The sequence below is a fragment of the Penicillium riverlandense genome, assembly GCF_028828495.1.
Source record: "Penicillium riverlandense strain IBT 135883 chromosome Unknown utg000007l_segment0_segment0, whole genome shotgun sequence".
Lineage (NCBI taxonomy): Eukaryota > Fungi > Ascomycota > Eurotiomycetes > Eurotiales > Aspergillaceae > Penicillium > Penicillium riverlandense.
In genome coordinates this window covers 3,375,696-3,392,750 of record NW_026643198.1, presented here as the reverse complement: position 1 = coordinate 3,392,750, position 17,055 = coordinate 3,375,696, and the positions used below count along the sequence as shown (strand labels likewise).

At 47.9% G+C, this 17,055-nt stretch overlaps 5 protein-coding genes across 5 annotated transcripts; 4 read left to right on the top strand and 1 right to left on the bottom strand.

The window, feature by feature from the left end:
* Nucleotides 1-445: 445 nt before the first annotated feature.
* Nucleotides 446-1,933, top strand: N7474_008962 (enolase C-terminal domain-like protein; the record flags this gene model as incomplete). The annotated part of the gene is made up of 3 exons (XM_057200372.1): nucleotides 446-628; nucleotides 687-1,550; nucleotides 1,601-1,933. The coding sequence occupies 3 exons, from the start codon at nucleotides 446-448 to the stop codon at nucleotides 1,931-1,933; spliced, it is 1,380 nt and encodes a 459-aa protein (XP_057051073.1).
* A 103-nt stretch (nucleotides 1,934-2,036) lies between these two features.
* Nucleotides 2,037-4,115, bottom strand: N7474_008961 (fungal specific transcription factor domain-containing protein; the record flags this gene model as incomplete). Its single annotated transcript, XM_057200371.1, has 4 exons — nucleotides 2,037-2,229; nucleotides 2,290-2,937; nucleotides 2,989-3,920; nucleotides 4,032-4,115. The coding sequence occupies 4 exons, from the start codon at nucleotides 4,113-4,115 to the stop codon at nucleotides 2,037-2,039; spliced, it is 1,857 nt and encodes a 618-aa protein (XP_057051072.1).
* A 2,065-nt stretch (nucleotides 4,116-6,180) lies between these two features.
* Nucleotides 6,181-7,254, top strand: N7474_008960 (uncharacterized protein; the record flags this gene model as incomplete). The annotated part of the gene is made up of 3 exons (XM_057200370.1): nucleotides 6,181-6,345; nucleotides 6,409-6,879; nucleotides 6,928-7,254. The coding sequence occupies 3 exons, from the start codon at nucleotides 6,181-6,183 to the stop codon at nucleotides 7,252-7,254; spliced, it is 963 nt and encodes a 320-aa protein (XP_057051071.1).
* Nucleotides 7,255-11,538: 4,284 nt separating this feature from the next.
* On the top strand, nucleotides 11,539-13,152 carry N7474_008959 (arylsulfotransferase family protein; the record flags this gene model as incomplete). The annotated part of the gene is made up of 2 exons (XM_057200369.1): nucleotides 11,539-12,354; nucleotides 12,415-13,152. The coding sequence occupies 2 exons, from the start codon at nucleotides 11,539-11,541 to the stop codon at nucleotides 13,150-13,152; spliced, it is 1,554 nt and encodes a 517-aa protein (XP_057051070.1).
* Nucleotides 13,153-14,188: 1,036 nt separating this feature from the next.
* N7474_008958 (mercuric reductase) lies at nucleotides 14,189-15,616 on the top strand (the record flags this gene model as incomplete). The annotated part of the gene is made up of 1 exon (XM_057200368.1): nucleotides 14,189-15,616. One exon carries the CDS (start codon nucleotides 14,189-14,191, stop codon nucleotides 15,614-15,616), a length of 1,428 nt encoding a protein of 475 aa, XP_057051069.1.
* Nucleotides 15,617-17,055: the final 1,439 nt, after the last annotated feature.

Sequence of the window (17,055 nt, the reverse complement as noted above, 5' to 3'; positions counted from 1 at the left end):
CACCATGTATCAGGCGGCTTTTCCAGCAGCAGACAAGACATCATTTCACCGAAACCAACCTTTTAGTCGCTGACACATTGCATCTCCCCCGAAGACGTATCCTTCAATAGTCTGTTGTCCAAGAGACATGAATTGTCCCACCATCTATCGATAGTGATCAGATGATAATCCAGCGGGGGGAGGCGGCAGCTCCACCAACCTGTCCCTGTGGGTCGCAGAGCTCCCGTTCCTGTATCTTCCATGCGATCGGCGTTTCTCCGAAATTAGATTTACTTTCCAAATGTAATAGAGAAGACATTTCATATGCACGGAGAGCCTAACCCTCAATATTTGCGACTATTTCCTATTTTTTTTCTCTCTCCTACCCCTATTTATATCCGATCGGTTTGTGATTAGGTTCCTTGACAGGGTTTCTTCCATCCAATTTCTCTCACGATCCATAACTATGGGATCCCATCTTCCAGTCACTGAGCATGATGTCACGGTCACCTCTTTCGAGATTATCGACCTGCGATTTCCTACAAGCTTGGACGGCGTCGGCTCAGATGCCATGCATGTTGGCACCAATGGCTCGCATCCTTACATTCGGTTGAAGACAAATCAGGAAGATCTAGTTGGTGAGGGTATTGTAAGCTCGACGATTTGTTACCAATATTGCAACGGACATTAACGCGAACATATATTAGGCATTTAGTAATGGGCGAGGCAGCGAGCTGATTTGTATGGCGCTTGAAATATTCGCAAAAAGGGTCGTTGGAAAGACGATGCATCGGCTTACTCGCGATATGGGGAAAACATGGAGATACATGGTCTCCGACTCGCAATACCGCTGGGTCGGTCCGGAGAAGAGCGTCACACATTTAGCGGTTGCTGGGGTATTGAACGCAGTCTGGGACCTTTGGGGCAAAATCCTCGGCAAGCCTGTGTGGAAGATTGTGTGTGACATGAGTCCCGAGGAGGTCATTAGATGTATTGACTTTCGGTACATCACTGATGTTATCACACCAGAGGAGGGTATTTCGATGCTCCAAAAAACACAAAAGGGAAAAGAAGCTCGCTTTCAGGAGGCTCTTGAAAACCGAGCGGTCCCTGCGTATACTACCTCTCCTGGCTGGTTGGCTTTCTCCGGAGACCGGATGAGAGAGGTACTTCGAGACACCGTCGCTGCTGGATACGACACATTCAAGTTCAAAGTGGGAACAAGCATTGAAGTCGACCGGGAAAGGCTGTCTGCGGTCCGAGAGATCCTCGGATATGATCAGGGATATAAGATCATGCTCGATGCAAATCAAGTCTGGAGTGTGCCCGAGGCGATCGAATACATGAAGCAGCTGGTTGAATTTGAGCCAGTTTTCATTGAAGAACCCACGAATCCTGATGATGTTTTGGGACATGCAGCTATCCGCAAAGCATTGAAGCCATACGGCGTCGGGGTTGCGACTGGCGAGGCGGCGCAGAATCGGGTCACCTTCAAACAGCTACTGCAAGCAGAAGCTACTGACGTTTGTCAGATTGATGCAGTCCGACTCGGCAGTGTCAACGAGTGTCTCGTAAGTCCCCATTGTATTAATATCTGACCTTGATCTCACTGTTTTTGTAGGCTGTTATGCTCATGGCGCTCAAATTCGATGTTCCCTGTGTGCCCCATAATGGTGCCATGGGTCTAACAGAATTGACCTCACACCTGAGCACAATCGACTACGTCGCCATTAGTGGGCGAAGGTCGATGCTCGAAAACGCCGACAGTCATCGGGAAAATCTACGCCATCCTTCCAAGGTTGAGAACGCGCACTACGTCACCCCGCTTGCCCCGGGCTACTCAACAGGCTATACGAACTTGGCGATGGAGAAGTACACTTATCCGACGGGGAGCTTCTGGGAAAGCGATATTGGACTAGAGATCATTGCTCAGCCCACTGGTGGAGAGTTATAGGCTTACTGCGTGATAGATAGGTTATTGTGAGCATGATATTTCGATGGTCACAAATGTCACGTCTCTTTAATGCCTCGCCGTTTACAAGGCTAGCCTCAATAGCCTAAGCACGTGACAATAGTCTCTGCTTCTTTTGCATGTCCTCCAAGATAATGACTACAGCCGCTAGACTCGAAAATGCCCATGGCCGAATACTGTTCAGGACGAGAGTTTGAAGATTGTCGATATCGGGAACCAGGTCCTGTAAGACTGGATTTAATGAGGCAAGTGTAAGAACAACAACGGCGCCAAGAGATCTGTATCAGTATGGTCAGAATACCACAATCAATATTGTTTTAGAATGTCACACTGCATACGACAGGGAGAATGTCCACGTGTACTGACTTGGCTTTGCCAAGAGTTGCGCCGCGCTGTAGATGTATGACCGACAGCTCTCGATGCAGATGCCGGCTTTTGCGACGATGGAGCGGGGAATGTGGCTCGTACGGTGGGTGACAATATAGAGAAGGAAAGGTCTGTATATAATATGGCGTGCTGCAAAATACCGAGTCCGTAGGATTTCCCGGCGATCGTCGAGTTCTGGTATGTTGGTTCCGATACTTAAATTCGGGCGGAAGGTCTCCGGTATTGACGAATGCCACAATTCGAGCTGGGAGTGCAGTTCATCACATACAGCGCTCATGGATGAGATATCATCAATAGAGAAGTCGTCTGGCGCCATCAGCGATGCAGATGATAATGTCAATACGTGCTTCTTGCAGGGATACAGCGAGCTATGAATGCGATTTAATAACCTTCGAATCGAAATCTCGGCAAGATAGCAGGTTGCTTGCATCATGCCAAGATTTGTGCACTCTGGAAGACTCATTTCGTCAGTCAGCTGCTGCAATCCGCTCCTTGGAAGTTCGAGCTCAGCGAGTCGGTCGCATTCAATCAAAAAGCACGACCAAAATAGGCGAGTCAGGCTCTCTCGCCACTTGGGCCCCTCATAATGGCTGTCAATTCTAGCATGGCGTCAGAATTTCTTTTGCTCTGTAGCTTTTGGTCTTCCATACCCCGAGAGTTTAAATTGGAGAATGGTCGTGGCGGAGTAGATAAGTCGCCAGCTCTGGAGAGGGCGCACTATATAGGCGAAGTATACGCTTGCTAAAACAAGCGCTTGTGGTAACATCAAGTTAAACGAGAAGGACCATGATGCCTGGTAGAGGAGCGTTTGCATGGCGTGCTGCATATAAACCATGCCCGCAGGCGCAGTGTCAAAAATATGTGAGTCTGCTGGTGAGGCAGCGACAGCTCCGAGGGCCAGAACAACCATACATAACGCGGACTCAATACTAGTATCAGGGCCTGTGTCTGAAAATCTGGTATAGATGTTCTGGAACTCGTCTGGGTCCAGGACGGGGTGATTCTGATGGACCGAGGAGAAAAAATTGGAGACTAGCTCCGAGGCGAGATCTCTTGAGATCTCAATGGATGACTGTGGGCCTTGCAACTTCTCTTGCAACTTCTCGAAAGATAGCCCATGGGGTAGCTGATTCTTTGATTCTAAGCGGAAAAATAGGTCTGGTGGGTATTCCCCGATCAAGGACTTGACCGGCAGCAGACTTAGCAGGTAACTAGATGAGGTTTTGTGTTTAACTGGAATTGTCATGGGTGGAAGATCTGGAGAATTTGGTCGAACCGCGAGCACTGGGAATGACGATGAGGAGGTAACTGGGACCTTGAGATGGGGCTCCTGCAGGGAGGCCAGTGAATGTGTTGGTGGAGAGGTCTCAATAGGCACGTGGGAAGAGCTAGCATTGGATGCGGTTGTGGTTGAAATCTGGTCAAACATAGCGTTGAGCAAGACCTCAATCTCATGCAGACGGCCCAAAATTTCTTTTGTGCCACCAGTGGTATCGATCCTGCCCCCGTCAGACAGCTTCTTGTTCTGGGTAATGGCTAAAAACACACCTTTGCGACGGCGCATCATCATAGTGACACTCCACTTCCAATTCATTACAATAGGAGCACGAAGGCTTCTGGGCATCACATCGTCGTTTTCTGCTTTGGCTCAGCACAAACACAACAAAAATTAAGCTCGGCTAGCACTGCCTACCTGTTGCGACAAAAGGTGCAAGCTAGGGCGACTCGTTTCCTGCTGAAGCTCATTGCGACCGCTAAAGACGCTCTTGCCGACCATTGCGGTCTAGCACCCGGGTTAGAAGGCAAATAGCACTAGAGACTTAGCTCAATCGTAGATGAAAGAACAGACCACGTTGGCTGACCAGTATTCCCATCCTGTCCGTTATGGGGAGTCAATGGGATTGCGGGGTAGATCACATCACATGAAATGGGTTTCCCATCTTGCCTTTACCCACCCACCCTGTCTCTCGTCTCCATGGGGCTGACCACCCTAAACAACCACTTACTTAACCCACGAACGTAGGTATTTCATCACCTTCAAATGATCACCCTCGCTTTAAGGTAATCGTCTTTAGCACAATAGGACCTTTTGATCGGCTCGCTTGTGAAATACGTTAGCCGTCATATCACTTTGTATAGTAGTCACTTGGTATCTATCGTCTCTACCTCTATGATTTTCTAGACATTGTCCCTATAGTTGATAGGGAGGCGGTTTAAGGAGTGATCGGGCTCATTTTTGGCGACGTGGCGATCCGAACGACCTCGCTCCCATATTTCATTTGCTATACCCCTAGCCTCTTCGGCGGTTGGCTCAGCATTTGCACCATGAAGGAGCTCTACCTAGCCAATCAACACTTGCTCTTGGGGTTTGTCAGGGCAATTACTGACCCGATAGTGGCCTGAAAGAGATAGACGACCATTAACGCGTCGTAAAAAGTCGCTGGCAATCAACTCCGATTTCCCGCGCCCGCACTGAGATTTTAAGCTTTCCACAAAAATGGTAGTCTTGTAGGACCCCCTACATACGATCATTGGCTTCATCTGGTTTTTGGGTATCGGTGTGGTGGGTAATAGTTGCTAAAAACCGGGCAGTAGAAGAAAAAAATATTCATTACGATGGAAATTCATTATCACGGGAAGGAGCCCAACCGCTGACTTTGGGGGAGTACATAATTTAATAATTACAGTAATACCTCTTTTAATGAAACTTAACATGATTAACCAATAAGGACGCGTCAAGAATATACTAATCGTGCGCGCCGAATTAACAACTACTACGCTAACTGTGACTAACGGACAGATGAGCGGATACACCCCTTTGCGCCAAGATTGAGACTCGAGCTAAGGCGTATATCCCTTTGGATAGTGCCAATACCACATATCCCCATGGGGTAGGATAGGTGCCGTCCTCAAGACCCCCTTGCTGGTCACGACAGCTTTCCCCTAGTTTTATTCCTTCCGCAGGGGTATATGAGCCCTCGCACTGCTCACTCACATTCCAAATTCCGAACCATGCACGGCGGCCCTGTGTTGCTGCTGAGAAATGGACCAACAAAATCTCAATCTAGTCGTGGACATGGTGGGTTTCTTTCCTTTGCTTGAAAGTGGTGCGTACCTCTCAGCCGTCAAAGGTGATAAGATAGAAAACCACGCCGGCATGTCAGATGCGTGACACCACATCAGGGGGTGTATAGTAACTAAGAGAGTCCGTCTGACCTCTCGTACAGCGCTATCCAGAACCTACCTAGAATGTATAGTAACATTCTCGCAAGCCCGGGAGTAATCTGTTAGCAAGTTGATTAGAGCGTCAAAGATCCACATGGAGTCCTTGCAGGCCCCGTCTCCTGGCACTCGCATTTGCCCTTTGCTTCAATGCACGCAATAGCTATTGTAGCATTCGACCACGTCAGAGACGGCCCAACTATGTATACTGATATGTGCCTTATATTCATAGGACGGATATGCACAGGGAATGACGGGATGATTGGCATGCCCCGGATCCCAAGACCGCTTATAGGGCGAAATATGGACTCAAAGGCAACATTCCGCGCGCTCTTAAAGGGCGAAGAAGTAAAAAGGCAACATAAATAACGCCTTGTCCCTTCCTCCCGTAGATGATCTTCCTTTCGAATTATTATCGCGGCCTATTCGACTCTCCTCTTCAGCCCGACATCGCATCGCCCGCCCTCCCGCCTCGGCCTGCCTTCGCCATCATGTTTACCCTTCTTGTCTTGTGTATAGCTACGCTTATCAGCGCTTATCCGGCATGTATGGCTCCACTTGCTAGCGCTTATCCGGACCCCGGCCCTTGTCTAGGAGACTGCTGGACACATGATCCGTCCATGATCCAACGCGAATCTGATGGCATGTACTTTCGCTTCTCGACTGGGACGGGGGTCAACACCATGATCTCGCGCTCGCTTCAGGGTCCATGGAAGGATGTGGGTGCCGCCCTACCGAATGGCTCAAAAATCCAGCTGGATGGTGTCGACGACATGAACATTTGGGTATGCGAGTCGAATCCCAAATTTATCAATTACGCAGAATACTAATTAACACGAAACACAAAGGCTCCGGATCTGCACTACGCGGATGGCACCTACTACATGTACTACGTGGTCTCCAAGCTCGGTACGCAGACCTCGGAAATTGGCGTGGCCACCTCTATGACCATGGAGCCGGGTTCATGGACCGACCACGGCGTGATTGGCCTGCCCGCCAGCAGCGCCTACAACCGCATCGACCCCAATTGGATCACCATTCGCGGCAGGCAGTATCTACAATTCGGCTCCTACTGGAATGACATCTACCAGGTCGAGCTGGCTAGCCCGCTGCACGTCAGCTTTGCGGCCCCGCACCAGCTGGCCTACAACGCCAGCTTGAACCACCGCGAGGAGGCCTCGTTCATGTTCCAGCATGGCAATTACTACTATCTCCTGTTTAGTGGCGGCATTGCAGACTCGTACACGGCGACTTACCCACCTGCAGGTGAGGAGTACCGGATCTCTATGTGTCGCTCGACGAGCGGAACCGGTGGATTTGTAAGTGCTCTTCACCATGATATATCAAAATGAGGCGCCTCTGACCAGTTTTCCGTGCAGGTTGATAAGGCTGGTACTTCGTGCTTGAACTCCGGCGGCACTATCTTACTAGCGAGCCATGACCAGGTCTACGGCCCCGGTGGACAGTATGTAACCCCATATCCCTCTCATGAAACACCTATGCAATATATGGACCACCTGTTAACAAGACCTCCCAGGGGTGTCCTCAATGATAAAAGCCTCGGCCTCGTCCTGTACTATCAGTACTATCCGCTTGCCACGAAGGAGGCTGGCGGTGATGGCGTCGCCGGCTACATGTACGGCTGGAACGAGCTAGGCTGGCAGGATGGCTGGCCTTACGTAAAGACCACCTGAGAGCGATCCCGCTGGGCACTACGTCGCACGTGTTTCTTTTCTGTGCGACAACATATGTATAGCCAGACTGATCGTTGCCGTTTTTTGCCTGAGTTCCCTTCTGACGATCATTAGGATGTCATAATTCTTTGAACTTATCTCCTGAGTACTAGAGTGCTTTCGTTTCTTCGATACCTACGTATGCCGTTTGGCCCTTTGCTTGCGCGAGCTTTCACTCACTATTACGCACTCCATCATATCGGTATCGTGTCATAGAAAGACCATAATAGACCACTCGTTTCGCCATGCATTGTATTTCGGTGGGTATAGTTTGGGTGGCGTGAGCGTTGTGTATACGAAATACTTGGAAAGAAAGTCTACTCAGGTATTGTCCCATGTACTTGAGCTTAGTGTTCGCAGCGGCAGATAGAATAGTTATGGAGACGAGGCCCAGCTCCTTCGCGATGTGGCCGCCGTCATCGCTGGTCAGCTTGACCAGGGTGCCGAAGTAGTATATTTCCACCATGCCCAGGATCCAGCCTGCCGCGCCGCACAGGAACGCAGTCAGCCCAGCACAACCCCCTGGTAGCTTCGACAGTCCCAGCGTCGAGATCATACTTCACAACGCATGGGTTTAGCTGTCTCAATCAATTCCCTACCCATATCTGAAATTACACAACGTTTGATTAAAAGCCGTATATTGCCAAGTTCTCTTTATGCATCCATTATTCTTAATGACCGAATCCAGAATCATTGCTAAAGAGGCCAAAGAACCGGCGAGACATCTGGATTTAGTTTTGCAAGTGTCGTTACGTCTATGTTAGTTATCGTAACAATAAGCTTGCCTCTGGACTCGCAGTTTCATATCAGAGTTTATGTCCACTAACGCGTTCCGGCTGGGTCCAATCTCCCGCATGTCTCTCTGAGCCATGAGCAGCTCGCCTGTGAAGATAATATGGCAAAAGTTGTATCGAGGCTGACATGATGCTAAAAGCCAGTGGACATAGAATGTATTATAATATCTTACCTATACTGACCTTATCGCTATGCTTCTTCTAGGGTGAAGAAGAATAAACCCTTCGGTCACATATTAACACTAGCCCATATTTTTCGGAGAAAGCCTGCTCATCGAACATGTGCAGGAAATTTGTTTTCCTGCCCAAATTTTGAAAATAGAATTGCGATAATCCGTATTCGACAGCCATGACGGCGTTGGACAAATATGTCTCTGCAACTTTCGCATTTCTCTTACACTGCTGGTCCATCCTTTGTAAACAATGCTTTTGCCACCTCCCGTGATCCAATCCTCGGTTAACACCCGGGACGTTGGGAAGAGGAACATTAGAATAGAATACTTATAGGCAATGCACTATAATTTATAAATGATAATTCACTTATCCGTTCATTCAACGCAAGACCCAGCGTGCAGTCATCCTACTTTGGATATCCAAGCATCAGGTTGGCAACATATTGTTTCGGCCTCCCACAGCAACTAAACATTTCGAAGACTAGACACACCGATCTAAGACAAAGACTCAATGACTCTCTCACAGTACGAGGCCGATCAGCTCAGGCTAGATCGAGCCATATCTGACTAGTAATCGATTTTAATGGCAACTTGTTAGGGCCAACTAAATAATTTCCACCTTGGCTAAAGGGTGTGATCCTATGTTAGCCCTGTTATAGGTGGTCTGAGCAAGTGATTAGGAGTCTAGCCCAGCTCGTAAGCAACAGATATGCCTAGCCTATTCACACACAACATCTAATGTGAGGTACTCCTAACATATACGGAGGCAGCCAAAGATGCCAACTGGATTTGATTTTGACATACTATAGCTACTTTAGAGCTTAATAACACAAGCCAGAATTAATTAAAGACTATAGCCCTATACACCTTTGATTTCCTACATGAATGATTACATAATACCCAAAAATACCAGTAAATTTTCACAATCTATGCAATCACGAGAAAATCACAAGCCTAAGATGTTTGTGCTATTTACAAATCCGCTTTATGAATGCGAATGGCAAGTGGTGTACTACATCCGCAAATTTGTGGATCTTGTCGCAGCCTAGCCATCATGGCTTGACACATACCCCCCAAATCTCTGCGCAGTTGTTGGGTTCCGACTTGGACTTGGGGGCGACTACGTATCCAATAGCATAGCCAGGTCCGGCCAACAGTGAGCGGCGAATATGGTAGCCTTGTAGTTAGGGTTGTAGGGTTGCAAATTTCTCGAGGGGACCGATCGACGGTGCAGTGAGGATGCTGTGGGCAGTTGGAACGTGGTGACTGGGAGGCTGACGGTCGAATCTCTCTTTCTGTTTTTCCTTTGTCATTATTTTTATTCTCCATGTCACGTGCTCCGATTTAAACTGGGCATATCGACTACTGAGAAGGCTGTAGAGGTCATTCGCCTAGCTGTCAAGCAGTCCTGAAAGCACTCGCGCATAGCGGCGGTATCTAAAGCAAGTTGCATCGAGCAAATGAATAATGATTGATTCGGAGAGTAGACTATAATAGAATAATTGGGGCAAGTCTGCGCGTGTTCAAAACAGACCTTAGTAAGGTGGCTGCGGAGCGGCCGTGGATTGATTGGTCACTGGAAACCTGATCATCAAGCGTACCTACCTGTGGATCATACTGTAAGGCCGATGGTGACCAAACCTTACTCGATTTCCTTTGCGACCTGCTCTTCGGCAAATTTCTCCGGCTTGGGCACCATCCGGGAAGTCTTGCCTTGCGAGTCAGGATGGAGTCTCTACCGCCTCTGCCAAGCAGCCCTCTCAACGACAAAGGGACTAGTTCGTTTGTCTCGCCCACTTAGAGAACGATGTGACGGAACGCTGGAGCTTCTACCGTGTAAGTAATTTCCACACGTCAAGAACTTTCCCCTGGTTTTTCTCTCCCCCAACTGCCACCACCCCTCGGGTGACAGGTTTGCGCGACAGGGCACATATACTTCTTATTGTTCTTGACAATCATTCGAGTGTAACGGAAGGCCGGGATTAGGAGGTAAATACTCGCCCTTCTTTCCGAGGGGACCAATTTTGTAGAAGCGCGAATTACCAATCAGGGGGCTGTGAAGCACCGGACCCTGGCAACGATGTTGGTAAATTAAATACAGACTGCTCAACAGATTTCCGGGTTGGTTGGTCATGAGTTCATTGGTCTATTTTCGGTCGGCGGGCAATTAGCCTTGCCAATCACAAAGTCAGATTGGCCGCCTCGGGAAGTTGGGTTCTTGGGTCCAGGAAAGGGGGTCAGGTCAAACTGCCTTCACCCCATCTGACTCGTCATTGCCACCAAGGAGCACCGGCTCTGTTACATTATAGCGATAATTGCAGTCGGATCAGAGATCAGACGACTGCACGTTCAAGCCGCCCCACAAAACAACAACTGCGATTCAGGTGTACTTGTATTACCCCAAGCCACTAGCCTCGTACTCGTAAGGAAGTTTCCGCTGCCAAGGCCAGCTGATCCGAGACATTCTAAGTTGCATTCAGGGGATCGCGATAATGCATGCCTGTCATCTGCACCGGCTCTGAACAAGTCCCGGACAGGAATCCATTTATCACGATCTGGGTCTCGGTTTGGCCATCCATGGTAGATCGTACAGATAGTCAAGTTGACGATAGGATTCTATCGTTCATGTTTGGCGCAGATGGCACTTATTCTGCGCTTTGTATCTGAAGGAGGGAAAGAGGTAAATCTTCTCCTCCACACGATTAAGACGTGGATTGTGCATGCTTCGATACCAGGTACTTTCGTACAGCTAAAGATATCGAAAATCCCCGCCATAGGACAATAATGTAGTGTTCTCCTGGTATTAATTTCCACTAGCGGATGGTCTCGTATTCAAGATGGAGCACTGACCCTTGATATGAGGCTCGGTCGTTCGTAGTTTTCCTCTCAGTGAGAATGGATCCCACGCCTCATTCCCTTTACGAGACCCCTTCTACAAGGCTCGGTCTGATTATTATACACTAAGCCTTGTTTTGTAGGTAATGGTAATCCCACCACAGCGGAGATGCCTCGCTAATTTTGGGTGTCCTTAGAAGATGAGTTTCCGAGGGGCATTGAGGGGCATTTGGGGAAAAAACAGCCGCCATACATAGGTCGCGCTGTCCTGCTCTTCAACGATCGTCTTCGTGCATCGCCTCGCCATATCATCTACCAGTCCCTTTCCCACTCTCGTCATTCTTTTGCCTTTCTTATTGTCTTATATCTAAACGACTCATCTTATGATTTTTTTTTTTTTTGCCCTAATTGTTCTTACCTCAAAGTCGTGCTTCTCTTCCATCATGACGCACACCCTATTATATCTATTGGGGCTCTTGCTAGCAATTCTTGGGGCAAAGGCTGAGCCCAAAGGCGAGAATTGGCCTCACACACAATTTATGACTGGACCATGGCGCCCACCTCACCTTATGATGGCCACTTATGGCGAGGTCGACCCAGGGAAATTCTTCATCAGTGTTCGAAATCAGATGGCCGGCACGGCCGCGACCATCTATGATACAGATGGTGAAATGATTTGGCAAGGCCCTGAGAAGAAGACCATGGACTTTAAAATGCAGAGACTATTTGACCAGGATGTGATGACCTACTGGTCTGGTCAAACAGGGGTGCTTGGCTACGGATATGGGTCTGTGCATATTCTTGACACCTCGTATAACGAGATTTATACCGTTACACTGAAAGACAACCTCGTCACACCTGACGGCAAGGCACAAGACTCCTATATCGACGTCCATGAACATCTAATCACCCCGGATAATACTATCATTGTCTCCGCAATCAATATTACTCAGACCGATACGAGTGATAGGAAAGATGGCCACCCGGGTACGTGGATTATCGACTGCCTCTTCTACGAAATAGATATCAAAACAAACGAAATTCTATTCACGTGGAGCGCCTTAGATCATCGTGACTACCTCCCACTCACGGACTCTAAGAATCCCAAAGGTGGAATGGGAGTGTCTCGAGAAACAGCATGGGACGCCTATCATATGAACTCGGTCGAATGGGCTCACGGTGGGTACGTGGTTTCCATCCGATTTTGGTGGTCTGCATTCTATATCAATAGGAATGGCACGATGCGCTGGCAGCTTTCAGTGAGTGCCTAGTCTCGTTCATTAGGTTTAGACCGCGATTTACTGATTATGGCCCTCTAGGGCGGCGGTCCTGGAGAAGGCACGATTGAGAATGATGCACACTTTGCCTGGCAGCATGATATCCGGATACACAACGAAACGGATCATAGCGTAGTGGTGACGCTATTTGACAATCATGCTAGAGCCGCAGGAAGAGGAACCAAGGCCGAGTCCAACGGGATCGCTATCGATGTGGACCTCGTTAGGATGAAGGGCACTACGTTCCGTCGCGTTAATACCGCCGCGTCCGACCCTAGCCAGGCTCGGACTCAAGGGAGTTTCCAACTGCTCAATTATAATACGACTGGCCACATTTTCATGGGGTACGGGTCGACTTGCAAGTTCAAGGAGTACGACGGGGACGGGAAGGTGGTCCAGGCCGGCCAGTTTGGCTACATCGGCCATGCGCAGTCCTTCCGTCTCCTCAAGTACCACTGGAAGGCGATCCCGCATTGGAATCCCGCGGTCGTAGTCCAGCCTGTCTCGAAATACACTACCGACATGTCTGTGTACATGAGTTGGAATGGCGCGACCGAGCACGACAACTGGCAGGTCTACAGCATCCCCCACATCAACTCTACGATCGAGGATGCGAAACTGCTTGCTAGTACTCCCCGTTACGGATTTGAGACCCATGTCGACGTGCGCGGTGTCGAAGATGATTACATCCTGGTGGAAGCTCGGAAGGGACAGAGGGTCCTCGGCACGTCTTCTGGTGTATTGGTTCCGCAGAGGAGGCAAGAGGAGCTTCGGTCATGAGCAGCCCTGTCTGACCCCAAAATTGTTGAAGTGTATTTAATAGATAATCAAATCGGATCACTGACGCCGTTAATCGGGCGAAATGGCATTTTGTGATGTTCTCTTTGATTGGTCAAGCTTTATAACTATATCATTGCGTCTGGTGTGCATGGTTGGTGAGATGCGGTTGATTTAATCACCCTAAACAATCCTGGTGGTGGATGAAGGCCATATTGTGATGTAGTAATCTGGCTTAAGTGTGGGTGAGCGGAGGGGAAGCCCTGTTCTCTACACCCGCTAGTCGTTTGTACTTGGTTTTCATTTAACGAATTAATAATATGCTTTTTTTCGCTTTCACTCGCGACCTTAGGTAAATCAGTATGTAATAGGTAGGGTGGGAATCAGATGATGTTTGCGTCAAATGTGTTAAGAGCCTAGACAACAATAGCCCTAAAGGCACACATGCTTACAAGTATTCAGGCAGACTTTAAACACTATTAATGGCCTTACCCTGGTTTGATGGTTTAGCCTACTTTGGTTTGACATATTTTGTGTCCATAGTAAATGTGCCTCTTCGTAGTTTGATAGTATGTGGGTCCCTTGATTCCCCACATCTTTCGCTCTGTACAATAGTTTTGAACGTCTATATCCTGATAGGAGTGAGCCATAGTCCAAGTTGGGACATTAATTTAGAATCGATAAAAGGCAATATTCAGGGGTGGTTCTGGGGTTGAATGCATGCATCCGTCCGATGTTTTTTCGTTCAGATATATTGTCATGACGTATAAGACTCTGTCTGTCTGCTAAGGAATTAAAGGCTTTGGATCATCATGATGCACATTTACATATGATTATCTCATAGCACATGAACACTACAAAGCTTACCTAACTGACACTATGACCTATATAGAGAAGCAGAGCCTGGATAGGATCAAGTACTGATCCCCAAAGTTTACACTTGCTCCTATTCGAACCAAGCACATCTTGAACTGGATAATAGTGGATGTTCTACCGATTTAATGTGATCAAATCAATTCATCGTGATTACTTTCGCAAGATGTCAACAGTCACAAAATACGACGCCATAATAGTCGGGTCAGGACAATCTGGCACCCCACTAGCCACTGCATTCGCGACAGCTGGCCAAAAAACAGCACTCATAGAACGCGATCATATCGGTGGATGCTGTATAAACGAGGGTTGTACGCCAACGAAAACACTGATTGCATCAGGTCGCGTCGCGAATCTCACCCGTAGGGGGCCGGACTATGGCATACACGCTTCCAATACTAAAACCGGAGTGAATGAGGTCGTGGCCGACATGCTCAAGATACGCCAACGAAAACGCGACATCGTCTCTTCATTTCGCAGCGGGAGCGAGAACAGACTTAAAGATGCTGGTGTGAATGTCCTGATTGGTGAAGCAAGCTTCGTTGACAAGAAAACCCTTAAATGTAAATATAGCGATGGTACAGTCACGACTGTTCAGGGTGAGAAGATATTTGTTAACGTTGGAGAACGACCGTCATCTGTACGCTTTGAGGGGATCGAGTCGCTTGATCGAAAAAGGGTGTTGGATTCTACCTCAATTCAAGAGCTCGACGAGATTCCTGGCCACCTCGTGGTTATCGGCGGAGGATATGTTGGGTTGGAATTTGCACAGCTGTTCCACAGACTGGGTTCGCAGGTCACTATCATCCAGCGTGGGCCTCAATTAGTCCCGCGCGAGGACGGGGAAATTGCCCACATGTTACAAGAAATTCTTGAGGCGGACGGTCTCACAGTACATACGAACTCCCGCCCTGTGAGGATTGCGCAGTCAACTAGTGGCTTTGCTCTCAGTATCCACACCGACAATGGTGATCAAACAATCCAGGGAACACATATCCTATCCGCTGTCGGTCGCATTCCGAATACAGACAAGTTGAAGCCAGAAGCTGCAGCTATCGACACCGATAGTAAAGGATACATTCTGACAAACGAGTACCTTGAAACTTCGTCTCCTTCAGTTTTCGCAATTGGCGACGTGAAGGGGCCCCCCGCGTTCACGCATATCTCATACGACGATTCTCGTATCATTCGGTCTAATATTCTGACACCATCTTCTATGAAGCTCTCTATCAAACAGCGCATTGTCCCATATGTCGTGTACACAGATCCACAGCTGGCCCACGTCGGCCTCCATGAGAAGGAGGCTCGTGCACAGTTTCCTAACAAGAAGATCCAGACAGCGAAGATGCCAATGGCATACGTCGCGCGCGCATTGGAGACAGACGAGTCAAGAGGAGGGATGAAGGCTATTGTGGATGGCGATACAGGGCTAATACTTGGGTTCACCTGTCTAGGTCTCGAAGGTGGCGAAATAATGAGCATTGTTGAGATGGCGATGATCGGAAAAACTCCCTATCAAAAATTGCAAGATGCAGTCTGGGCGCACCCGACTCTTGCGGAGAGTCTGAACAACATATGGGGATACTTGGACTGAATTGAGATAAAGTTGTTCGTCTTATATGATATACAAGTTGTTATTCTCTCATCTGTACCATGATGACCGGTAAGGCTCAAGGGACGATGAGCATGAGAAGCAGTTGTTCATTTGTTGTCCCTTCCCAAACTACGGCTTAAAAAAGTTTGGAGCAGGATCCGACATAATCTCTTAAGAGATCATGAGCAAGACTATATGCCATAGGAAATAAAATAAGTTCTATTTTTGCACAACATCATACTACAGCATCCCAGCAGGCCTATATCACTATTATAGCTCATCTGAATAACAGAGAGCCTTCCAAAGTCACTCACTCCAAAGATAATGTTGGCATTTTTTCCAAGAGTCGCGAAACGGGTCAGTAGTAGGGAAACCTTCCCGAGTCGCAAGGATGTTGGGGGTTTAAAGTAAGAACTGTGAACTACCTTTCGGGGAGAGAGAGAGAGAGATTATCATGCTAATTTGGTCCTAGAGAAGGCAAATTATCCTAGCGCGGGTGGGTGCTGGCCACGCAACCCCTCCTCATCCCGAAAAACACATAACCATATGATCATCACTAACTAATATGTCTCTAGCGATTAAGTTGGTATCGGGTTTGGCGGTCATGCATATTAAATAATCATGCTACTTCAGGAAATGTGTGGACCGTTTTCTTTTCCCAAAAATGGAAATCCTGTAATATCTTAAATGGTCATGCCCAAATCAAACCCCACTAATAGGTGATGTTTTGGTGGCAAATCTAATGGCTTGAATTAACATAGGAGCGCTCGATACGATTTTGCGGTACATGTGCGGAGATCGTGCCAAACATGCTCTAGACCCACGGAAGAATTCGAGAATCCCCGGCTCCACTACATCATACTACTTCACTGTTGCTTTCTTATTGGTTCTTCCTCTTATGAAAATCGATGAAACTTACGGCTCAAATAAGGTGGCTTGTCATTTTGACCACTGTAATTTAACTGAATGACGGTTTCATTTCCAAAAAAAAAAAGAAGGTTCAAGAAGGAGGCATGCTTAAACCAAAATGACGATGCCTAAGCGGCGAGGGAAAAAGACTTAAATGTCTCTAGCATTCAAATTTTTTGAGCTCATGAGTAAGATTCGAGTCCTTCGCGGATTTTGATGCTATTGCCAAATCCCGCTAGTGGCCTGTCATGAGTAACAATACAAATACCGCAGACAATAATAGTGCAACAAGCGGCCCAGTCCCCGTGGGGGCTGTTGTCCCTTTGGCTCTTTCGCCATTCGTTCTCTTTTTCATAATGTAAGTAGGAGAGAATTTCACATGTTCATCCTTGGGCTACAAACTAAATGCGACTTTGGCCTTTTCCATCAGAATATTACTGATAATATAAGCAGAGCTTACGGTTACACCTTACATAAACGACGTGCAAGGCGCACTGAGACCACGAAACCAGCAAAAAGAGATGACTTTA